At 33.2% G+C, this 25,687-nt stretch overlaps 3 protein-coding genes and 1 long non-coding RNA gene across 6 annotated transcripts; 2 read left to right on the top strand and 2 right to left on the bottom strand.

Annotated features, from left to right (window-relative positions):
* Positions 1 to 251: 251 nt before the first annotated feature.
* On the top strand, positions 252 to 14,163 carry LOC105249706 (nucleoprotein TPR). Of its 3 annotated transcripts, none has more exons than XM_011255368.3 (13): positions 252 to 640; positions 929 to 1,091; positions 1,544 to 1,765; positions 1,904 to 2,463; positions 2,712 to 3,103; positions 3,239 to 4,987; positions 5,067 to 7,496; positions 7,824 to 8,216; positions 8,335 to 8,697; positions 8,834 to 9,011; positions 9,263 to 9,586; positions 10,038 to 10,178; positions 13,787 to 14,163. In XM_011255368.3, the coding sequence occupies exons 1-12, from the start codon at positions 466 to 468 to the stop codon at positions 10,151 to 10,153; spliced, it is 7,065 nt and encodes a 2,354-aa protein (XP_011253670.1). In that variant the 5' UTR covers positions 252 to 465; the 3' UTR covers positions 10,154 to 10,178; positions 13,787 to 14,163. The 3 variants fall into 3 exon arrangements, with proteins under 3 accessions (XP_011253670.1, XP_011253671.1, XP_011253669.1); XM_011255369.2 differs by lacking the exon at positions 13,787 to 14,163 and adding an exon at positions 10,674 to 10,942; XM_011255367.2 differs by lacking the exon at positions 13,787 to 14,163 and having other exon boundaries at positions 10,038 to 10,461.
* On the bottom strand, positions 12,171 to 13,787 carry LOC112637074. Its single transcript, XM_025405951.1, has one exon. The coding sequence runs from the start codon at positions 13,411 to 13,413 to the stop codon at positions 12,919 to 12,921; it is 495 nt and encodes a 164-aa protein (XP_025261736.1). The 5' UTR covers positions 13,414 to 13,787; the 3' UTR covers positions 12,171 to 12,918.
* A 994-nt stretch (positions 14,164 to 15,157) lies between the features above and the next one.
* LOC112637075 lies at positions 15,158 to 16,264 on the top strand. Its single transcript, XR_003122383.1, has 3 exons — positions 15,158 to 15,497; positions 15,571 to 15,774; positions 15,854 to 16,264. It is a non-coding gene; the product is annotated as an uncharacterized LOC112637075 (long non-coding RNA).
* A 1,735-nt stretch (positions 16,265 to 17,999) lies between these two features.
* LOC105249705 (dynein assembly factor 4, axonemal) lies at positions 18,000 to 22,815 on the bottom strand. Its single transcript, XM_025405950.1, has 7 exons — positions 22,537 to 22,815; positions 21,952 to 22,189; positions 20,989 to 21,187; positions 20,148 to 20,838; positions 19,806 to 19,906; positions 19,584 to 19,737; positions 18,000 to 18,643 (listed from the first exon to the last, which is right to left on the bottom strand). Exons 1-7 carry the CDS (start codon positions 22,654 to 22,656, stop codon positions 18,437 to 18,439), a joined length of 1,710 nt encoding a protein of 569 aa, XP_025261735.1. The 5' UTR covers positions 22,657 to 22,815; the 3' UTR covers positions 18,000 to 18,436.
* Between the last annotated feature and the right edge of the window lie 2,872 nt (positions 22,816 to 25,687).

Below are 25,687 nucleotides of genomic sequence, written 5' to 3'. Positions count from 1 at the left end.
AACATATCAATTAAGGCACCTTTTCATGTCCAACGTTCATTTTCAGCGTCAAGATACCACGTGACTAGAAATAAAAACACTCGAACGTTATTGGTTCCTGCTTTTCGATCCAGCAAATCAGCGTTCGGTATCATGACGCAACAGCTTCCTCTGTTGACGCGGCCAATGGCGTCTTCCCTCCGTCCACTAGACGTACGTGATTGGCTATTCCTTTCTCGACACTCGAGATTCATCACTTGGTTCATGCTGGCTTACGTGATAAAAGCATTGCGAGCGGCAAAACGGTTTGTTCGCGAAAAAACGCGGTAGGTCGAGGGCGAAGGCGCAAATGTTGTTTTCGCCGAGGATAACTTGGACGACTTAACCCGCACGGAATCCGAGAACGTTGCTGCGATTGTAAATTTGGACGACGTTGATTCAATCTCGGTAAAATAAAATAAATCATTTGACACCCCGCCGACCGACATGGAAGCGGTCGAGGAGGGCGAGCAGCCGAACATTCTTCGGGAAATAGCTAGTGATGAGGAGCTGGCGAAGATCCCGAGGGAGCTCGCGAGGAAGATTCATGCGCATTTTACTAGCAAGTTCGACGAATTTATAACTGCCAAGGCGGTCGTCGAGACCTGCCGGATGACTCTAGGTAAGCTGGAACGCCGGTCATGGAACTCGTATTCGAATGAATACCTCTATATATGTATATGTATGTGTATGTATGTTGTGTACTGACACTTGTTCTATTTACATTATCTTGAAGAATTATCTTGCACTTTTTGCTGGTAGTATTTGAATCCAATTGATATACCTGTATTTTTACTATGAATTTCGATATAGACTTTAATCTTAAATATAAGAAGTATATTATAAGATAAAATCGAGTAGAATTAAATATTCTTTTGTAAATAAACTATAATTGTATATCGATTTACAGAACAAGTTTTGGAGAAGACGCAGAAGGAACTCTCGGAGCATAAATTGGAGCTCGATGAATATAAGGGAAAATTGGAGTTAGCTGAACAGAATAATACAGAGATATGTAACAATCTTGAGGAAGTGAAGAATGAAGTGCATAGATTACAAGAGTCTGTAAAACGGTAATAATATATATAAGTGTATTTTAAAATATATAAATATTAAAGATTACATTAAAAATATATTAAAAATTAAAGCAGCACAAAGCCAAAAATATATTACTTTATTAAAAAAATTAATTAAAATATTAATTATATTAAAAAGTAAAATATAATACTTCATTAAAATAAATATATTACTATAATATATATTAATATAAATATATATAAATATATTTATTTTATATATATTATATTTATATTTATTATATTTATATATATTTATTAATAAATATATTACTTCATTAAAAAAATTAATTAAAATATTTATATTAAAAAGTAAAATATAATAATATAAATAATGAAGTAATATATTTATATGTACATAGGATGACTTTTTGTGCTGTTTCTTGATGTAATTTTATTAATATTTAATACTCTTGTCATATATATTATTTATTTGATGTAAATTACAGATTTGAGAAGGAAAATGGCGAGTTACGGAGGCAGAGAGATACAGTTACAGATGAGACAAATGCCTTACAACTGCAAGTTGAGAGGCGGGACACTGAAGTCGAGAGGATGCGTATTGAATTGTCTTCTTTGAGCTCTCAGCTTCAAAATGCTATTGCAGTCAAGTGCCAAACTCTGAGTGATACAGAGGAAATTCGTAGTCGAGAAATGACTTTAGATTTTAAGTAAGTTAGTTAAAAGAAAATATCTCTTTTGTCTTTTATACATGTAGAAATATGTCTTTTATACATGTAGAAATATGTCTTTTATACATGTAGAAATTCAAAAACATGTAATACTAACTAAATTTATGATGTACATAGAGAGAAACGACTGGAGCAAGAACGAGTGCTGCTCTCCCAGCAAATGGCAAGTCTCGAAGAAGAACTAGCTAAAAGGACCTCTGAATTGCAAACAGCAAGATCCGAAGCTTCTAGCAGAGCCCTCTTAATTGACACCAAACTTTCTCAGCGTGAGGAAGAGCTACGAATAGCTAATGAAGCCAATTCTCAATTGCGAGAATCAGTTTCTTCTCTTCAAAAACAAAATGATGAACTGGCACAGAAATTGGAACAGCAGCGTGCCCACGAAATCGCTATAAATGATTCTTACCAGAAAGAAATCAATGCACAGAAGAATCTAGCTAGTTTGTATGAATCTATGAAGGATGACGCTAATGCAAAGGCTGAGGCAATCTCCAATGCAGCAAGCGAATTACAGAAACTTGTAGACAGCACTGCAGAGGAGTATGGAACCCTGGAAACAAAGTATAATCAATTAATGCTTCAGCATAAGCAAGATATTGATGAGAAAGAACAGAGTATTCAGGCTCTGACAAAGGAATTGGAACATGCTAATGAATTGTTAAAGAATATCCAGCAAGGTAAATTACACATCTTCTTATTCTCATATCAATATTATTATAATATTATAATATTATATTAATTATATAATATTATATAATATTATATAATTAATATTATAATATATATATAATATTATTATATACATATAATTACTGCTGATTTATCTTTATCAGGTACCCTTTAATTATACTTAGACTTTATATCTTAAAGTTAGATATCTTCTTATTATATAATAATATTTATATAAGCTTTTTCGATTCCACAGAGAAATTAGACCAAGCTGTAGAACAATTGGCACCTACAGCGGCAATAACAAGTCGAGTGTTACGAAAGGGTCTAAGTCTGACGCAGATCTACACTCAATTGGTTGAAGCTTCTAATGAATTGATCTTGGAACGAGAAGAAAACGAACGATTAAAGTCACAAATGGATCTGATCCTTCGCGAATTAGAGCAGAAAGCACCAGTATTGCAACAACAGCGTCAAGATTATGAAACAGCCATGTCAAATATAGCAACACTAACTTCTAGATTGGACGAACTTCTTGCAGAGAATCAACGTCTTCATGAAAGTTCCGATGAAGCTAACCGTCTCGCCAAACATCACACTACAGAAAATCAGAAATTAAAAACTGAACTTGCTGACTTGGCCAGACAAGTGAGTTATATAATTTTATACTTTTTTTTTGCATATTTTATTAAATAAGGATATTAAAGAAGATTTAAAAAATTTTATAAATTTAATTGATTCATTTCATTTCATTTTATATCATTATTTAATGCCTTTCTGCAGGTATGTTACCTTCTCAAAGAGGTTCAAGAAAGCCGCACCGGTACGCGCGTAGAAAATAGAGACTTGTCATCTTCCATGGATACAGATGATATCTTATCATCACAAATTATTAGCAAGAAGCTAGTGACTTTCAAGGATATTGAGGAACTGCAAGAAAATAATCAGAAGCTTTTAGCAGTTGTTCGTGCATTGTCATCTAGGCAAGAAGAGATTGAACGGGCTACCGATCAGATAAATTCGGGCGAGATGAAAGAGAAACTAGATCGTTACATGGAACAACTAGCAGATATGCAAGCTGCGCAAGACAGGCATTCAAAGATGATGGATGGTCTCTTAAAACAGAGAGACACATATAAGATCATGTATCAACAAATACTGAAAAACAATGAGAAAAAGGAAACTGAGAAAGATGTCGAAGAGCATAAATCGGACGAAGAGCCGAAGACGAAGGGTAATGAAGAAAAGGAAGAGTGGTCCAAAAAGTTAAAAGAGACCGAAGACAAGCTTAAACATATTTCAGATGAGTACGAGATATATCGAAAAGAGCGGACTGCGCATGAAAAGATGTTGAGTGAGGAAGTAGAGAGACTTAGGAAAGAAGCAGAGGCAAATTCAGCGAGATGTTGTAGATTGAGAGCACAATTAGATTCAGCGAATGAGAGATTTACATTGCTGCAGGGCAACGTTGCTTCTTATAAATCCCAGATCAAGGCCCTCGAAGAAAAATGCACTAATTACAACATCACCATTGGTAAACACGAGCAAAGTTTAATGATTTTAAAGGACGAGACGCTTGCCGCTCAGACTCGCTTAGCTCGAGCTGAAGTGCAACTAGAGAACCTTCGTCAAGAACGCCAACTCTTGAAGGACTCTGAAGGACGTCTCTTAAAGGAGCGAGAAGTCTATCAGAGAGAAAGACAGACGCAAGTTTTGCTCAGAGCAGATATGGAATCTATCAAAGCCAGTCTGGAGCGAGTTCAAGCTGAAGGACACCTTAGAGCTGAACAGAGATTTGACGATGCCAATAGAGAATGCGCTGCTCTTCGGCGTCGTCTTCAGGAAGAGCAGGATCGCTTCAGAGAATTAGCAGGTCATTTGGAGAGACAATTTGCGACTGCACAGGACAGATTAAAGGAAGAACGCGAATTGAATGAAAGAATCCAAACTGAACTGGATCAAACAAGAGAATCTGAGACCCAAAGCAGTCAAAAAATTGATGAATTAAGCAACAAATTGAGGCAAGCTGCCGCCCATTCCATCGCTAAACCCTTGACAGGGGATGAAAGTCTCGTAAAACGGGTTAAAGAACTAGAAATGCAACTAGATACCTATCAGACTGAGACAAAGTCACTCTCTGAACAGCTGAAAATGGCCAGACAGCAGAATCAACAATACTGTGACATAGCGGAGAGCGCTGAAACGCAGCTGAGAGAATTAACGGCCGAGTATAACAAGTGTAAAGAGGAATTGGAGACTGCTTTAAAAGAATCACGCGTGGAAATTATTTCACTGCAGAAGAAGGTGAAGGAACTAAATGATGAATTGGCGAAAATATCGAATGGCAGGCAAGAAACTAATTCAGAATTGAGAGATAGACTGGCGGAAGCCGAGAGAAAAGTCGAAGAACTGGATGAGTTGAAAGGTGAATTAGAGTTGTTGAAGAACGATCTAAAATCCGTTTCTAGCACAGTTAAAGAAGCAGAAGATAAGTATGCTAGGGAGATGATGCAGCATTCGTCCGATTTACAGGTAAGTCTAGCGATAAAAAGAAATATAAATTGATGTATACAAATTTTGCAATTATTAATTTACATAATTGTCTCTTTAGATTTTGGCCAAGCTGAAAGAAGAGGCCCAGCAAGTTCAGCAGAAGCTTAACATTTTAACTCAAGAACGAAATGCAGCGGTGGAAACTTTGGAAATTGAAAAATTAGCTTCTAAAGAAAGAGAGCAAAAGTTTGTGAACGAGATTGAGGAAACACAAAAGAGGCTTGTAGATCTAGATGCGCAAAACGCGCTGCTGCATAATCAAATTCAAGAATTGGGCGACCGAGTTGCCGTCATGCAGAGTCAGCAGACCAAGATAAGTGGAGGGGATAGTCCTGATACTAGTTTCGAAGCTCTGAATAAGAGTTTCAGTTCTTTAGAGGAAGATTCCAAATCAGTTGAACAATTGTTGAGAGTCATGAAGTATTTAAGAAGAGAGAAAGACTTGGCTTTAGCTAAATCTGATGTTCTTAGAGCGGAAAATCTTAGATTGAAATCGCAGACCGAAGTAGCCGAGAAGCGACTGAAAGAAACTGAGCTCTTGTTAAATTCCGAACGAGAAAAATCCGAAATTAGTGTGATGACTACATCCAAGCATGCGGAATTGCTGCGCAAGGTGGAAACCTTGAACGCCATTACAGATTCCAACCGAATCCTCAGAGAAGAACGAGATCATTTAAGTGCAAAAGTTAATGAACTTTCAGCCAAAGTAAACTCTCTATCGGAAGAAGTAGTGCCTCTTCGAGATATATCCAGAAACTTGACAGCCAAAACTGAAGCTTTAATGGAAGAGAATAACAGTTTGAAGGGCGAGGCGACTAGATGGAGGCAGAGAGCAAACACATTATTAGAAAAGGCGAATAAAGCTAGTCCTGAAGATTGGCGGCGGCTTCAAACCGAAAGAGAGAACTTAAGTAAACTGTTGACGTCAGAAAGGGAGATTCATGCCAAGAGAAGTGAGGAATTTAATCAAGTGAAAGCGGACAAGGTAAAACTCGAGGAACAAATAACGGAGTTGCAGAAACAGATGCAAGCGCAGGATGAACAAATATCACGGACATCTGAAGAGGCTCGCAAACTGGGGCAAGATCTCAACGAGGCCCTAGCCGACTCTACCTCGAAGACGAAAGACTTAGTTTTCCTCAGAAAAGAATTAGGCGACAAGGAAGTAGTTCTTAACGATATCAGGAATAAAGAGATTCAGATCCGCAAAATAGCTAAGAAATACAAGACGCAATTCGAGGAACTTGCGAGAACCGTGGAAGAAGAAAAGAACCGCAATGAGGAAGCCAGGAATGAGGATACTTCCAGCGCGGCTGTGCAAGATCGCGAGGATCAGCTGAGAGAAGAGGGTCGTCAGGAGTTCCGTCAGGCGAATGCCGAGCTTGTAACAAAGATAGACGAGCTAACTCGCCAAGTGACGACGGTTCAAAACGAGGCCGACAACTTGAGAAAAGAGATCGACGCTATAAATCGCAGCAGCGTGGAAAAGGAAGAGAGAGCGAAGCAAGTTCTCAAAGGTGCTAGGACCAAGATTATGCAGCTGACCGAGTCGAAGAAGATTTGCGAAAAAGAATTGTTAGACTTAAGATCCAGGATGGAATCCGGAGGAAGCAGCGCGGGGGTTCAAGGGGATCATTCCGATACTGAACACGACGCGCGATTAGTGGCGTTAAAATCGCAGATGGAAGGCCGCATCTCCAGACTGGAGCATGAAAAATTGGAGGTCCAGGCGGAGAAGGAGGCTCTGTTGCAGAGAGTTGCTCAGTTGCAGAGACAGCTGTCGGGAATAAGCGGGGTGAGTGCAACTACAGAGCCGCCCACGGCGAACATTAAGCCGATGTCAGCGAGGGCGGAGACGCCTTTAGCGAGTATCAGACCGATGAGCGTCGTGCAATCGAGAACGGCGGCTGTGTTGCCAACCACCGCTAGCGCGCCAGTCATGGTTGCGCCGCATCAGCAGCAGCAAGTGGTGCACACCACGGAAACAAGCTCGCCGACTAGTAGTCTAACCGACTTCCAGCCGGCAAGTACCAGCAGTTCTTCGCAAAGCGCGCAAACCAGCAGTAGTCTTCGTCAGTTGGTGGTGCAACCGCAATTAAGTGAATCCGCCGAATCTACCCAGAGAGAAGACCCGGAAAGTGCGGAGACACTTAACATGCAGCCGCAGCAGCAACAATGCCAGCAACAGCAGCAGCAGCAAACGGTAGCACTGGTGAGCCCCAGAGTGGAGCAGCAACAGCAGCAGCAGCAGCAAGTTGCTATCAGCGATCAACAACAAACCGTAGCGAGTAGCTCCACGCAGTCGGTTAGCACGTCCCAAGCTTCCTCGGGACTAAAGAGACCCCGGGCCTTGGATTCCACTGCCTCTGGGTCCGGAATAGCCGAAGAAGTGGACCATGGACGTCAGGAGCAAGTGCAGAGTCCAAAGACCAAGAGGAGTAGACAGGACGCGACTGCGAGTGCTAGTGCTTCGGAAGTGGAATATCAGGTAGCAATAGTGCAATAGGAACCTAAAAGATTTATTCATGCATTTGCAATTGTTTACAATAATGTTTTAATATTAATATAATATTAATATATATTAATAATATATATATATATATAATATTAATAATATTAATATATATAATATATATATATATATATATATATATATATATATTAATATTATAATATTATATTAATTTTATTATAATATTATTTATTATAATATTATTATAATATTATTTATTATAATATTATTATAATATTGTAATTATTAATATTATAATATTATATTATATTAATATAATATTAATATTAATATAATTGTTAGGTACCTACGTCAAGCCAGAGGGATCAAGATGAAGAAGTGGAAGAAGGCTGTGTAGTAGTAGTAGACTGCGATGAAGGTGAAGGTGGAGGCAACCATCAGGCTCAAGAAGAAGAGGAATTCGAGCCATACGAGGAAATGGACGAGGAAGAAGAGATGCCTTATGAGGTTGAAGTTGAGGCAGAACGGGATAATAATGAGGTGGAAATTATCATGGAGGAGGATTCCACTCCCGAAGTTCCTAGACAAGGTCAAGCATCTATTCCTACTAATCAGCAACAATCTGAAGCTATTAGCAGCGCTGGTCCGACTGGAGAGCCACCGACGTCCTTCACGACCAGAGCTAGAGGAATCGCGCCTATGCCGAGACAGCAGCAACAGCAACATCTTCTTCTGGTAGATAATCAAGATATTTAAATTTGTTTTTATTTGAAATTGAAATTTTTTTAAATTTATAGTAAAATTTATTCTTTACATACGCATCTTAGATTGTCGTTTTTTCTTTTTTTAAAAGCCACAACCAGGTTATGAAGACGGCGGCGATGATTGTATCGTCCCTAGCACACCAACTCTCTTCGTTCCTCGTCGCGATGGCTTTGGCGAAGCTGTGAGCTCTCCACAAGTGCCTCAAGCACGTTTCACCTTCGGCGATCATTCGGCGCCTACGACAGCCTCATCAACACCGTCGCTAACAACACCCACAGGCTCTATCACTAGAACTATATTTGGTTCTTCCAGTTCTACAGTGGCTCAAGTTGTTCAAGAAAGCATGGACGATAGTAGGATAGATTTGACGCAGCTAGAGGACGGTGGAACTGGTCGCAGCGTTCCTACAACTCCTCTTCAGGTCTCTCCAGCTGCGGATTTGCCACCCTCGGTAGAAGAAAATTTTTATTATAATTTTTCTACAAAATAAAATAGTGATGCTATTAATGATTAATACCTTTATTTAATTATACCTTTAATTAATACCTTTAATTATAATACCTTTGTTTAATTTCTTTCGTAAATAGACTAGTAGTGGCCAATCCGAGGAACAAGAAACCGCGTCTGTAACACCCGTTTCCGTAACAGCCACTTCTGGTGATAATGTTGAGGAACCTGGTATTCCTAATATTCGCATTGTTGGCGCCGATGATCAGCAACGTGGTTCTACTGAAGCCACAGAATCTAGCGCAACTCCAAGTGAAGGTATCTTTGTCAGATCCAATTGAATTCATTGAAACATTTATTTCAAGAAACAAATATCGATCATTAAAATAAATTATTAGAGATCAGATGAATAAAATTGGCCATGCTGATGTGCCACTGAACAAAGAGCTACGGTTATCTCTTCTCACTTTCTCCTGCTGCGTTATATTATTCATTGATTTCTAATAATAACGACTTATGCATTATATCCGCATTAATTGACGCTTTTCTTTTGTCTTTTTTATTCATAGGAGTGAGTTCAGAGGGTGAAAAGCGACCGGAAGAACCGATGACCTTAGCATCCGGCGAGGACGATACCGTGGATACGGTGGAAGTAACGGAAGAAGCGGGAAGCGACCTTGTCGAAGATGAAGTCGAAGAAGAGAGTCGCGAGGCAGAAGCTTCACCATCCAGTAACACTCGTCAAAGGACAATGGCAGCTAGTCTGGCAACCGCGAGTGATCCCAACGGTACTAGAGGAATGACCGTGAGACGATCACAGAGGTCGACCTTCAGAGTAGCGAGAGGTGCGAGGCCTACACCGATTGTGTGGGGAGATAATCAATCGGGTAGAGGTGAGAAAATGATGGAGAAAATGAATTAAGTTTATTTTTTTGTCGATAAAATTTATTAATCTAATAAAATAATTATTAATTTTAATAAAATAATTATTAATTTAAAAATTTACTAAATTTATTAAAGATTTATTATTAAATTTATTAAAATTAAACTTCTTTTTTTCAGTGCATTCATTTTTTATATAAATAACTATTTGAGAGAATTTCTCTTCTTACTCTCTTTATTTCTCTTTTTTTATTAATTTTTTGCTTAAGAATACATCTAATTTACTATTTACACGTGGCTGATGAATTCTATAATTATTTGATGATAATTGTAAGTGTATAAAATATAGCATTATCCTTGTTGGAAACAGATTTTGTAATGAAAAGCTGTATAATCAATTACTACAAATATTAAAATATTTTTTTAGTGGGATAAATATTAATAGTATTTTTATTTTTGAAGGACAATCTGTAATGCGAGGACACAGCACTAGAGGAACCGGTAACGAGGGCGGACGAGGACGAGGGACGCGAGGACGACGAATGCGTTCGAAATATCCTTACACTCGATACTCGTAATATCGCAGAGCGTCTTCTATGTCTTGTAAGTCTTTTATTCGTTAAACATTCTCAGTATAAACATACTGTCGATCTATTGTATATGTTAAGTAAGTAAAGAGATAACTCTCAAGAGTAAATCGACTAATTCATTATTGTACAATAAATACTTTTTATGTCCTTTTTTTTTAATACGCAGACCATCATATGTAGGAATGTTTATAGTATACTGTATTTTTTTTCCATAGTAGATTGCTTATTTGAAGATAAACCGAAAGAATTTTCTCATAAAGATCAAGGATGTTAATTACAATTTTGTTATTTTGAAATCTTGCAACAAATTATAATACATTTTTTTATAGATTTAAGAAAAAATATATTTCTTTTATTTTTCTCCTCCGAGTGGATTCTTTATTGAAAAAAAAAAATACTGAAAATCCAAAATATCCATTTCCATTCCACTTAAGCAGACACACATGTAAAATATATATCAATTTTTTTCTTCGGATAATATATTATCGAAATATTTTTTTTTATACAGATACTCAAATCGTGCTTCCGCTCAATTGTGTGTGCGAGCTAGCGATATTTTTTTTCTTCTTTTTTCTTTTTTTTTTTTTTGACAGAGCGCTAACTTTGCGGAACAGGTGTCCGAGAGAGTCGGCGTTAACATAGCGACTCTCGATTGGGCATCAACCCAATTCTGCTCGTACGTCTGTGTGCTAAATCGGGAATTCGCATTGTTATACTATTTCCGTTCTGCAGATGGTTATAGGTAGATGAACGATATATGTGTAGCTAATAATAAGATTATAATTATAAATATTAACTTTTGTAAATATTAATTATAATTATAAATATTAATAATAAATAATAATTATATTATAAATATTAATTAACGTTAGCTGAGAAATTTTATTTTCAGTTAAACTTATTTTTTTTTTTTTTTAATTTTAAGTCGAAAAAATTTATAAAGATTCTTTCATCGAAGCTAGAAATTAAAAAATAAATAAGATATGGAGAAATAAATTACATGAATTGATATAAAAATAATCAAAACTGCGATTTATTTTTATAAACATTTTCATGGCATAAGTTAATTGATTAAAAATTAATTAGTATAAAAATTAAATAATTGAGTAATATTTTTAGCAGCTAACTAGATACTACAGGAATACTGTTCAATCCTTTTGACGTGTTGATTTTTATCACATCTCAACTCGCTATCATTATTTATTCTACAATTGAAAAATAATTTATTTAATAAATTAATTATTTTATAAAAAAAGTAATCAAAATTGCGTTAAATTTAAAACTAATATTAATATTAAAATACTGTTTCTTGGATTAATTGTACAAAATTCTTTATGTCGACCACGATAGTCGCCGAGTTAATCGCTTGTAAAAAATCGCCTATAATTAAAAAAAAAGTCTTTCTATATCCGAAAGATATAAAGCTATTTACACATAAACGCAGTACGTTATTTTCGCCGCGTCTGAACTTTGTTTAACTAACATATACCCTATGTCTAATGCGCGAAAAGCAATTTAACGAATACATTGCAAAGTTATATTTAGCGTTAAACGTAACTGTCAGTTTCGCAGTGTTATTAGTTTCATATAAATATCACTCGAAATCGAGTGCGAGAGGACTCGGAGAGTAGACTGGCGCCTTATCTTGCATGGATCTTTCATAAATGTTTCATATGTTAATCATAAATTATTATAAATTATTATAAATATTATAAATTCGAGCTCTTCATCACAATGTCGATAAAAAGTATTCTTAAGTTATTATAAGTGTTCTATGGAGATTGAACGAAATATATATAATATATATTGCTACTGAAAAACAATATTTTACATATGATATTATTTGCAATATATTAAATGATATTAATATTGAAAAGATATCTTATTAATATCTATAATAAAGAAATATATATGTAAGATATCTCTCATGTGCATATATGTATAAGGATTGCATTCAATAGATTGAAAAATTGAAGTATTTAATTTTTTTTTAAATCGTTTAAGAATCTTAAATTAAATTCTTAGGTTCACCTAATGAAAGACTCGTTCTTATCTCTTGGCAATCATTTAAATAGTCTTTTAAATACTTCTAAGTTGAAGTTCAATTCTTTCAGAGTTAAATAGTTTCTTAAATACTTATGACATACTTATATGAAATCACAATCACTTATAATTTATTTATTAAATATCCTGGAAGGGGAGCCTTATCTTCACCGGCCGTATCTTCCCCTTCTTACAATTATAGTTTAAATTTGTGTAACTTTTTGGTATTCAAAAGTCTGCCACATAATGTCAATTAATTTCACTTTATTGTTCCTTGTCCCTTATCATCGTAATCATAGCCATAGATAACGTAGATTAAGTTTAGATGAGTATCAATAAAAGAAGCTTTAAGGAGCTCCTTTCAATTTATCTCAGTCTCAATTATGATCAATCAATTTGTTTAGCACTCTATATCAATTTTTTTCACAGTATAACACTATTGAGGTTCAATATTTTATCAGCAGATCACTATTAATATCGATGCATTCTGAGCTCATTCTTCCCAACTAACTAAAAGGATTGAATTCTAATCAAGCTTAACTCCAGCCTCTGTTTTGATTAACTGGTTTCAATTAACACTGAATGTTGTTCTTTTTGTACCATTATCTAACAGAAAAATGCAAGATGATCAGTCAATTACTGGGCAATGCAGTTAGAACGCTCCATTCTACTTCATAATACTGAGTGAATGGATTCGACGAGATCCCTTTTCAAAGGATCTGTATGCTAGGTGGTTGAATGTCCGTCCTGAGTCTTTCAGTGGCGTTACTAATCTCACAGGTACACTTGTCGTGCTGCTCGACTTTAATCCACGCCCTCCTCGTGCTATTCGTTAGCAGACTCCAAACCTCGACCTCCATCTCCTCGTAATAGATCGACGATTGCACCGGCGTGCAACTGAGATCAGGACTGACGCAGCAACCGGAATGACTATCGCATCTCTTCAGGACAATGTATACCGGCTGATTGGCGCTCTCGCTTGGATGCATGCTTTGCACCAAGTCCCTCAGATTGTAGGCCCTCGATTGGGGTTCTCTGCAGAGGAACCTCTTAGTGGCCTCCATCGCGCGCGTCAGGTGGATTCTCCTCGACATCCGATGATGGTGACCGCCGTGATGAGTGGCTAGAACCATCATCTGATCCACTGTCGTCAGGATCAAGATTAGGAGTCTTAGAAGCGATCTCTTCATCGATCTGCTCTTCATTATTATTTCACTAAATTCCACCTTTTTCAGAAATTGCGCGAATAAGAAGAAAATACAAAGCCTGTACTTTTGTTCAATCGCACCCGATCACTGATTAGATGAACCAAGGATTTTTTCTGGCTGCGAGAGATCGGCTGTATTGAAGTTACAGTCTAGTCCCACTGAACGCTTGTCTCGAAAACTGCCTCATGCTGCGACACATTGGATGAAAAACTAAAGACACATGAGAAGTTTGTCCTCTGTCCTCTTCTTTTAACAATGAAAAAATTTTTTTTCTCTTCACTTCACGAACTTTGTGTAACTTTTCCAGGCAAGAAAAATGTATATCGACCCAACGAATTTATAGTATCTCTTCTTTTTGTTGGGAATCTAGCAGAGGATGGACTCACGTGGCGCCGAAATAAATCTGTAATTTTTGGACGGAAGTAGCTCGATGAATGGGCGAGAAGCTACAGGCCAAGTATCGGTCGACTGAGATTTTCCCACTGGCATACGTGTATTTATATATGGAAGAGCTTGCACACGCATGCCTCACGCGAGAGCACGCGTAAAGTCCGGATCGTGTCTGCCTTTCACGATGATTCCGCTTTATTGTGCAACCGTTGTTCCCGCTTAATGCACGACCAGCTATCGCTGTTTAATCCCTCGTATCTGGAATAATAATTCTCGCAGATAATCGAATTGTCAAGTATCAATATAACATCAATCCTAGCAAACACCAACTAATAGTTATATAATTGTTAGTTATAATTTCCCACTCAACAATATAATTGTTATTTAATACATAACAGTTATATAATATATATAACAGTTATACAGGGTGTTTCAGACCATCCGTACCACCCATTTAAAAACTGGAGAAGTGGTTATTTAAAAAAAAGTAAAAATATTTTCTTTATAAATCGGGTGCGTTCTATCCAATCGTGATATTTTCAACTTCTGGTTCCGGCCGGAAATAGGCGATTCAGACCGAAAGTGCATTTTTTTAAATGGAACCCCCTATTTTTCATTGTATATTCTTGTAGTTTACCTCGAGAGCTTTCCAAAACACTATAATAAATTATTTTTCCATGAAGTACTTTTCGAGTTATGAGGCTTGAAATTATTTCTTAATTTTACATAAGCCATAAAATATCTTGTAAAATATTCATTTTTCGATTATCTTACCTTAATACTTTTATGTACAAAATAATGAGAGGAATCAATTGGTGTAAAGAAAACACATAGTTGTTGTACAAAAAATATGTAATTTGCAATTAACAATTCCATATTTTTCCTTAAAAACAACTGTATGTTTTCTTTACACCAATTGATTCCTCTCATTATTTTGTACATAAAAGTATGAAGGTAAGATAATCAAAAAATGAATATTTTACAAGATATTTTATGGTTTATGTAAAATTAAAAAATGATTTCAAGCCTCATAACTCGAAAAGTACTTCATGGAAAAATAATTTATTATAGTGTTTTGGAAAGCTCTCGAGGTAAGCTACAAGAATATGCAATGAAAAATAGGGAGTTCCATTTAAAAAAATGCACTTCCGATCTGAATCGCCTATTTCCGGCCGGAACCAGAAGTTGAAGATATCACCATTCGATAGAGCGCACCCGATTTATAATGAAAATGTTTTTACTTTTTTTAAATAACCACTTCTGTAATTTTTAAATGGGTGGTACGGATGGTCTGAAACACCCTGTATAACATGTAACAGTTATATTGATAAGTGGGAAATTATAATTAAAAAGTTATATAACTATTATTTGTTTGCTGGGATGTTATTGATATAATGAAAACGAATAATCAAATTAATAAAATGCTTCTTTAAATTTCACATCAAAAAAGGTGGAAGTCTTGCTATGAAGACACTGAAGAAGTAGCGAAGATATTGAAGAAGGATAAGCACCCCAGCAAACACAAGAAACATTTATATAACTATTAGTTATAATTTCCCACTCAACAATATAATTGTTACATGTCATATAGCAGTTATATAACGTTATTTAATGTTTGCTGGGACGATATTGCACTTCCTTAATTTATAAATTTTTACTTGCGAATAACAACAAAATTCTGTAAGAAAGATGTAAGTTTTAATTAACCTTAATTATTATAATTAATTTAATTTTAACTAAATTTTCCTTTTCCAATATTTATAGATCTTAAGAATTGGAATCGTTTGTGCTCGGATCTCGGATCAATTATAAGTTGATTCATTCTACGAGAAAAAAATAATTTTGAAAGATCAGGACTCGATTATACGATTTCGCATGTCTTGACGGATGAATTGAGCGCAATGAGATGATTTATCTTCTTAGTATCAATTAAACTGCATTGGAACGTGATGCATTTGCATTCCAAAGGTTTGGGCAAATCGATTACGATGACTATCATGCGATTAAATAATCGCAATAATAACAACTTGGTTTTCGTCTATTAAAGTACATCAAGGATGCATGATTGAAACGATAAGATGTCTTGACACTCCGGATGAATAGAAGCCAATGAGATTGATCACATTTATCTTCCAAGTATCAATTAAACTGGATATGCATATTGGAACATGACGCATTTGCATTTCAAAGGTTTTTTTGCGTAAGTCGACTATGATGACTATCAACGTGCAATTAAATAATCATCAGCAACATGGCTTTCGTCTATTAGAATATGTCGAGAACGCATGATCGAAACGTTAAGATGTCTTGAAAAGCGTCAAAAAACTGCTTTAAAATGCTTCATGAGAGACTTGTTGTTGAGACTTTTTATGACATGTTGTCTTATATGCATTTTATTTCAATTATAGGTATAATTTTACATAAATTTAGACAAATTGCTTGGCATACATTATATTGCAATCTGATATATCATATGTACTTTTACGAAATAATTTAAAAAAATTATTAAAATTATTAAAAAATTACTAAAATTTTAATTATTAAATTATTTTGTACCTTAACGAGGTTCCTAACGTTCGAATTTATTTCCGGATAAAGTATATATATAAGGAACCTTTTCCTCTTATATCTTTCATTTGATTTTTTTTATTTTAGAAATCGACATCTGGCTAGATGACTCAGACGAAATAAATGATATTTTTAGCGAATCCAATATACTTGGTAGTCTCTCATTGTGGTCAAGTTTCCCGCTAGATCTTGTTGCTTAACTATTATAATTATGTACATGATAAAGCTCAAGATCGGAATTCTTAATTATACAGGCGCCTCTTAATCGGAGATGTGTACCACGTGTTCACAACGCATACCAGTCATTTTAAATTCAAAAATTTATGAGTACTATTTATGCACTCATGAGAAATTGTCTATTTTATAATTATTAAAAAAAAGAATATTTTTTAAATTTATTCTTCAGTTTAATAAATTAATTAAATTTAATAAATTAAAAATAATTGTGATTTTAATTTTTAAGAAAATATCTATGTCAAATAAAATGACATTTTTTTATCGTTATAAATCTTAATTGAGAATAGATTCCAAGTTATTGATTTACTTCATAGAAAATGATGCAATACTGAGACACTATAATTTACGTAATTTAAAAATGATTGCACAAATATACAATCTGAAGAATATATGTGCAATTATATTTTATTACTAGCTATTTTTATTGTAAAATAAATTAATTTGTAGGATAATTTATGACGCAAATGTTTAGCGAAACAAAAAAATAGATGCCTTAAATATCAATTTTCATGATTTCGCGATCGTTGATCTGCAGAATATATTCTTCAATTAGAAAACTAGTGCAACACTCTGATAAGATAGTCTTAAGATAGTTCTCTTTAAGATAGTTCTTCTTGATTAATCTAAATGATACATTTATTTTATTTCAAAAAATTGCGTAAAATTTCATGACGTTTTTTTACGCAATTTATTAGTCATGGAATTAAATGAGGATAAAGAATGCAAAATGATTTCATCGGCGTCAGATACGTTCTATGTAAAACATCCAAATACTTGTGAATTTCCTGTTATGACGTAGGTGAGAATACCTGCAGAATCGAGATTCCTTTTTTTTATAATGGGGTTTCCTTCTCGCTGACGCACCCTTCTGTCATTTACATATCATGCTGTAGCGGACGTTCCAATGTACATATGTAAGAAGCAAACACTTTTAGATCATTTGCATCATATTACATAACATATACATAACATATTATGTAACACATATGTATCGTTATATTAAATAATAGTCAATTTTTTTAATTTGACCGCAATCTCTTTCATACAAATATCATATAATCGTGTAAATATCTGAAAGATATTAAAGTGAACGTAGTCATTTAAATATTGTTGGTAAATATTCTTCTAATCTTCCTCTTGCAGATGGGATTTCCTTCCTGTTCAGACTTCTGTTCCAGAAATAAAACACACGAGTCAGTTTATAATTACGCGACGTGATTGCATGTTACAAAGTTTCAATGAACGCTGTACAAATTCCTCTAATTCTTTTTTCTTTCTTGTGATACTAAAAATGACTCTTAATCTTTACTTGCAATTCTATATATTTAATATTTTATTTTTTTTAGTTTAGTAGTTTTTTAATTGTAAATTTTAACTTCCTTTCCCCTCTTTCTAATCATATCTTTCTAATCATATCTTTCTAATCATAAAAATTATTTACCAGCACAAGATTCCAATATTTTAAAATGCTATTTTGTAGCTATTTTAGAGGCTTAAAAATATTTCGATTTATTTATAGCGTACTTTAATGCCACTCGATTCAATTAAAATTAGCAGTAGAATGTATTGATTTATTCCGTGAAAATTTCAAACCCATTCTATGAGTCATTTTAATGATGACTCAATGAAATGCATGACCGCCAAAACGATATGAATTCCATCATGAATGTCGACGACTCACTTTCTCATTAACTTTCGCAAAGCAATCTTAATTATCCCTTGATTCGGATGACTATTCAACTCGATGATCATCGGTTATTGTCAAAATTATAAATGATGCAAATTTTTCAAAATCAATCATACAATTATCCCTCCCTCCTTATTTTTATTCCTTTATATTAAAATATTGTTTAGTAGCAAGAAGATCATGTTTAATGCTCTCGTTTTTAGGATCCAATTTCAAAGCAGCCTCTAATTCAGGGATTCCGTGTTGCGGTGCAGACAATTTGCAAAGTGCGGCGCCTCGACGAGCATGACATCTCGCTCTCGATACTCTATTACTCTCACATTTTGGTTCCATCAGTTCCAATACCTAGAAAGAAAAATCTTTTAAAAAAATTTTTTTTTTTAAATTACATATTTTCCTATATTTCTTATATAAAAACCGAGAATTGAAAGTGCAAAAAATACCTGTTATACATTTATATTTTTCGGTGTTATATATATATATATATATATATATATATATATATATATAAATAAATATTATTAATTATATATATTAATGATATTATTAATAAAACAGAAATAAAAAACTAATATTAATATATACTAATAATAATATACTAATAATATATACTAATAATATTATTAATAAAACAGAAATAAAAACTAATATTAGGATCAAAAAAAATGTAGTCGACCAAACTAGCCAGAAATTGAGTTTATTAGTACGACGTTTCGACCATATAGTTGTGGTCCTTATCAAGTATATATTGTGCAATTTACAAGATTATCATCCATGCCGGTCTCCTGATTTTTATCACATCGTATATACTTGATAAGGACCACAACCATATGGTCGAAACGTCGTACTAATAAACTCAATTTCTGGCTAGTTTGGTCGACTACATTTTTTTTTTTTTATCCTTTTATTCGACTAGCGACATCAAGATACTCATAATTTTTTAAAAACTAATATTAATGTATATTAATAATATTATTAATAAAACAGAAATAAAAACTAATATTAATATATATTAATAATATTATTAATAAAACAAGAATAGAAAATAATTATAAATATTGTTGAAAATTTAAAATCAATTGATGAATATGCACATATATAAATTTTTTTTATTCTTTTGATACTTCTTTAATTTGAAATTATTTTATATTGTAAACTATTGGTTTATTTTCTATTTTACATATTCTTTTTTAATTCTTATACACTTTTAAAAAATTTTTTTGAAACTTTCAAAATATATTTCTAAATAAAATATTCTAAAATATCGATTTAAGATTTCCATCACCTTAGAACAATCGTCAATACATCTGTAATAATTCCCGAGAGCGTAATGCGCAGCCGATCTGTTCACATAGAGCGCCGTCATTTCGCTACTGATTTTAATCCCATGGGTGTACGCACTGATGGCAGCCAGATAATTCCCCGCCTTGAAGAAATCACTGCAAAAAACATAAAAACAATTAATTGAATGATTAAAAAATATATAATTAAATTCCCATTAACATACTCGCCCTTATCCTTCAACCATTGAGGATCCTGTTCTTCAGGGCGAAGATCCTCGACGACAAATCCAGTTTTCCTTCTAGCTTCCGCTTGCTTAGAAAGCCACTGAAAATATGTGCATTTGCGTACATTGTTAAAAGTATAATATTAAATTATGTATGCAGAATAAAAATTCTCATTGAATCCTTCCAAAGAAGAAAAGAGGAAAATTATCTTTCAACCAATTCTCTTTTTTTATAATTAAAAAAAAATTCACTTCCATCAATCTTTCACTAAAAAATATTATCTTTTTGCTAAGAAAAGTTTCATATACAATTTATAATATAATTAAAAATATATCACATACTTGCTCCTCCTCAACAAGAGAACTTTCCCGGGCTGGAGTGGGAAAAGCTCGTTCGGAAAAAGTTATGTTGATGGTTCCACTTGTTCTGGGAAGTGGAACTGCTGCAGATTCATCAAATATTCGATTTATTTTGGAATATCGATTTTTCAGCACTTTATCGATCAAATTCTGGCCTGATTTTTGCTTCCTTATTTGTGCGCAGGATTTTTGCGATGATTTCTGGCCCGTTTTCTTGATTGAAGACTTGGTTGCAAATTTGGAAGATGTCATTTCGTAATCCGACTCGGAATCCTCGGAACAACTGGAAAACCGATCTTGAGGATCGGAACTCTTATTCGGAATTGTCTCCTTTTTCTCTAAAGTATTCACTTCTTTCTGAATATTTTCATCGAGAACTGTATCTTTTTCTTTCAGATTCGCTCCATCAATTGATTCTATCTTCAAGTTTTCTTCAACTATTAATTCCTTCTCCAGTTTTTTTTCGATAATTAATTCTTTCTTTGTATCTTCTTCAACAACTAATTCTTTTTTTAGATTTCCTTCAATCGATAATGTTTCCTTTGGATCTTCTTCAACAATTAATTCTTCTATAATCATTGATTCATCTTGTTTTTTTCTTAATTTTTCTTTTTCGTCAATTTCCCGATATCGCAGAACACCAAGATCATCTTTGAACCATTTCAGAGGAGGCCTTCCGAAAAAAATTTTTCGATTAAATGAAAAAAATTGAAATATTTTTATAAAAAAAATAAATGTCACTTTCCTTTTCAATTTCCAAAATATGTATCAATCTTTAATCGATAAAACTTTAATTGGTATGACTCTCTATATTTTTTTATACCTGTATGCCTTTCTATTTTCTTGCACTTTGCCGGAAATATCTTGGAAGATCGGCAGTTCTGTACTTGATCGCCAGTCTTCAAAATCTTGCATTGCAGCTCTACGATGAGAATCTCTTAAAGTCTCTATTTTATTTAATTGATTGGTATCCACATTTACTTGCACTTTCACTGCTTCTTTTTGCAAATATTGACGTTTTTCTGCAATGCAATGATATATTTCTTGACAAATAATGTCTATATTTCTTATTAAACATTTTTATACTTAAGAAACAATTATTTTTTTATATTTTTTAATTCTATAAATGGATTATTATTAAGAATAAAATATTATTTCTAATTTAATATTATTTTTCGTTTCTTTAACATAAAAAAATTAAAAGATTAAAATATGTTACATTTAAATACAAAATACTGTTGTTAATAGGTTCCAAAAAGAGCAAATAATTAATTAGAATTATATATTATAATAATAAATATATATCTCTCTCTATAACACAAGTATTAATAAATCTATAAATAATGTATATTTATAAAATAAATATCTAACCCAGGTAGCAAGATGACGTCTCCAGACGTTTTAATGACGTCATTATACGTCTTAATGACGTACAATGACATCATTAAAACGTCTGGACACGTCATCTTGACGTCAAATAACATCTTATTAAGATCTTATCAAGATGTCATTTTTATTAAAATGTCACTCTGCTATCTGGGAATATTTAACAAAATATCTAATAATATATGTTACAATATCTATTATATATTTAAAATAATATATAAAAAATAAAAGATTTATATAAAGATATATATTTAAAATAATAAAAAATAGATTCATATAAAAATTTACACACATATGTATATATAATTTATGCCAATCTTTTTATTGTAATTTTATTTACTTGCTCTTTATTCATAATTCCAAAGTGAGGATTTGTATACCATTTTTTAACAATCCTTACCACTTTTAGATTTCGCACGATTGTCCGAAACCTCTTGTGCTTTTTCCAAAGCTCGTTTTCTAAAATCACGCTTTTGCTCCTCGTTAATATCCTTCACTTCGAGATTTGACCAGTCAGAAGCCATGTTCGCTTTTTGCAAAGAAAAGATAGCTTCAGTCTTTGTCAAAGTACATTCACTCTCTTCCTCAAGCACGTTTGCCCATAGAAATAATTCCAAAATAAAAGGCGGAAAGCTAATCTTCAATTAAAATTCAATATGTCAGTTTCCAAGATTCATGAGCATTTTTTGATACATTGAAGTTTTTTAATTATGCCATACATCGCTTTTAAAAATCACTAAAACTTTAAAATAAAAAAATAGTAGTAAAAGTACTATTTATATAAACATAATTTTGATAAAAAAATTTTCTTTGGGAGCTTTATTAAAAATATTCTAAATACAGATAAAATATATACATGCACGATAAAATATTTAATTGTTTAAAACTTAGTGGAAATTGATTTTAAAAAATAAAGAAATGAAGTTTTTCAATTATTGCAAATTTGAAAATATGATTTCGAAAATTAAAAAAGACTTGAATATACCTTTACGTAATCGTCCATCACGAATAAATGTACATTTTTAGGATGCCCTCTTAAAGGGACATAAATTATTATCCTCTTTTCTGTCTGACGCCATTGATAATCCTTGATAATTATTGTCATAATTCAAATTTGAATTTTGACAAATAGTTTGCTTAGTGCAACTTCTCTTTTGGTGTGTTTGCCATAAAACTTTATATCTACAGTGCTATGCAAAATATCGATCAAACGAATGTATCTAAGCAACCAAATGTCCTTCGTTTTTTTTTCTGTAAAAAACGAATTTAATGAATACATATTTTGATGCAAAGAATGTTAAAATTTTTCACCCTCACATAGATATTAAGAGTAAAAAATTAAAAAAATCAGGTTTTATGTATCGTACGAATTACTTTTAATTAAAACGTTCAAGAGTATTTGCTTGACAATATTTTTCGTAGACATATTAAAAAGCTGCCGTTTTTCGCATGTACTTCCATTATCTTTATCATCCTCTTATTTTCTCTTTTTTCATAACAATCTCAAATTAATGGAAACATGTACATGACTTGAATCACACACGATCCGACAAAAGCGACAGCAAAGGTATGTGCGATAACATTTTTTTTTAAGTTATCTCTTAATATATCTCGAAGTATCTATATTATAGAATATAAAATCAAACATATATGTTATGCCATTTACAATATTGTATCTAACGCTGCAGCAATACGCAAGTTAAAAAATCTTACAACTGTTCTAGACAATCATATAATCGCAACATAGTCTGATAGAAACAGTGAGATTTTTTCTAAAGAATTTTGCTGACTTTCGCGATTGATCGGATCGTGTATGAGGCGCTTCTCCAAGTTATGCGGTTAAGTGATTTGTTTGAAAATTGGCTACAAAACTTATGATAAATCAGTCGGCTTTGTAAGGACTCCATCCCAGGTTTTTGTTTCCTCGCTGCAGCTATATTGAATTATGATGCGTATATAATTTTTTATTCGATCATTATTTTATTTATTTGAAAAAAAATTCACATGATTTCTCGCGTCATAATTCAATGTAACGAATAAGTAAGGGATTAGAAGTTTTAGGGATGGAAATACATAAATGAGAATCCAGGCTTGAGAATTTGCTCAAGGAGCAAAAATGGTGTTCGATTTAACAATTGAAGAACGATCAAATAAATCAAGAATAAACGATTAGATTGACAATAAACTGATTAATTAAAAACATTCTCATTTGGATATTTGAAAACAATCTCAAAATCCAAGAGATTAGGAATAGCAATTCCACGAGAATAGATCAAGTTTTTAAAGTTACAAGAATCTAAAATTTCAAAGATTATCAGGATGTGCAATACAACAACAACAAAAAAAAATACAAAACTTGATTCCACGAGAAGGAAGAGAATTCAAAGAACTTTTTCTTTCTCTCTTCCCCTCTTGTGTTTCAAGAATATAAAATTATAAGAACAATCTAGAATTTAAAAAAAAAATATATATCTATATATAGATTGTAAGAAGGGACTATAGATTTTCTATACAATTTTCCAAAGGTAAAGAAAAATGGGAAAGGCTTGATCAAATTGAAAACATTCCGAAACATCTATAGCCCCCGACGAGACGCTAAGAAATCCTCAAGATCCGCAGATTCTTAATAAGTGTACAATTAATCGAGTATCGAGGGGAATAAAAGCAAAATTTCACTATGAATAGCCGAAGTGCAGGAGGATTATTCCGGCCGGCGAAACGCGTTTCGCCAACGGCGATATACATATCATTACAATCCTTATAAGAAACATGGACAGTTCATTCCCGCAGTTCGTTGTGAGTATAACAACAAAAACAACAAGTGCGCGTTGCAATCGCCGAGTGATGCAACAATGGAGGACTTCTATAAGGATTTACGACGATGAAAATTCAGGATTATGCCTCGTAGATTAGCATTATGACACTTCTTGTCGCTTCGCATACTCATACAAATCGTACACACGCATACATACACGTTAATTCGCCTCATCAGTTACAGTCGTCGTTATTAATCATATAATCGTATTCAGTACATACGTAATATTTACATATTACACTCCAATGTTCAACACTCTCGGTCGCTCGTGGTCTACGAAGCGTTTCGAAATGTTTCAAATGGAGTATTTCAAGGGTTCAACGCTACTATAAATAAGTACGCGTACAGCTGTACGCTCGTCCTCGTCTCCGGCGCAGCTCTGCGTCGACTTATTGCAGCCTTATGCTCGCTCAGGATCTCTCCTTCACGCGGGAGCAGCCTGGCCACGTACTTGGCTTTATTCTATTCTGATTTCACGTGGAATGTTCGACACTGAGTGTCCCAGAATTTACAGCGATAACCTTGACAACGAAGGATTTATCCCTTGAGTCTTTCGCGAGTGATGCGACGATTCTGTGAGAAATGATCGAGAGAAGGATGCAAAATCTGTTAACATCTGACATGTAAAAGTCTCACTTTGAGCAAATTCGGAGCGAATAAATATAAATTACGAGAAACGGTGTCTCTTATTAATTACAAAATAATTATAACAAGTCTGTAAAGTATACAAGTTGTCTCTGATCAATTTCATTTTTTTTTCTTTTTAGAAGATTTTGATCAAATTGATTAAATGCAACAAAAAAATATCCATCATAAAAGAAAGTTATCAATTGCAAAAAATGTGTATGCGTAATATCAATATGAGAAATTACCAGACAATATTATAAATATTATTATTTAATCGGTATTTTTCTGTATCATTCGATATTAAAACATTATTAATATTTAAATTCGTATTTAATATAAATGTTAACACTTAATTGAAGGATCGACATTGATTAAACAATATCCTAATATTTAATATAACTATTATTGAAAAATATTAATATTTTTATTATAACTATTTATATATTTATAGATTGTGTGTATATATTATTACTATTATTGATATATTGCGGGATACAGGGTCCACTTTTGGTACTCTTAAGTGTTTTCATTCCTTAAGCTTGCATAAAACGATCTATTAATGGTCCATTATTTCTCCAAACATTTGTTAAGTAAAAATACATGATTATTCAACAAAAAGTAATTTCTTTTCTAATTAAAATCTGCTTAAAGTCGCTAATTATAAAAAAAATAAAATTAAAGATTTTTAGGAATT

This window comes from Camponotus floridanus, unplaced genomic scaffold (genome assembly GCF_003227725.1).
Source record: "Camponotus floridanus strain SB8 unplaced genomic scaffold, Cflo_v7.5 scaffold127, whole genome shotgun sequence".
Taxonomy (NCBI): domain Eukaryota; kingdom Metazoa; phylum Arthropoda; class Insecta; order Hymenoptera; family Formicidae; genus Camponotus; species Camponotus floridanus.
This window is presented reverse-complemented; position numbering and strand designations above follow the sequence as displayed.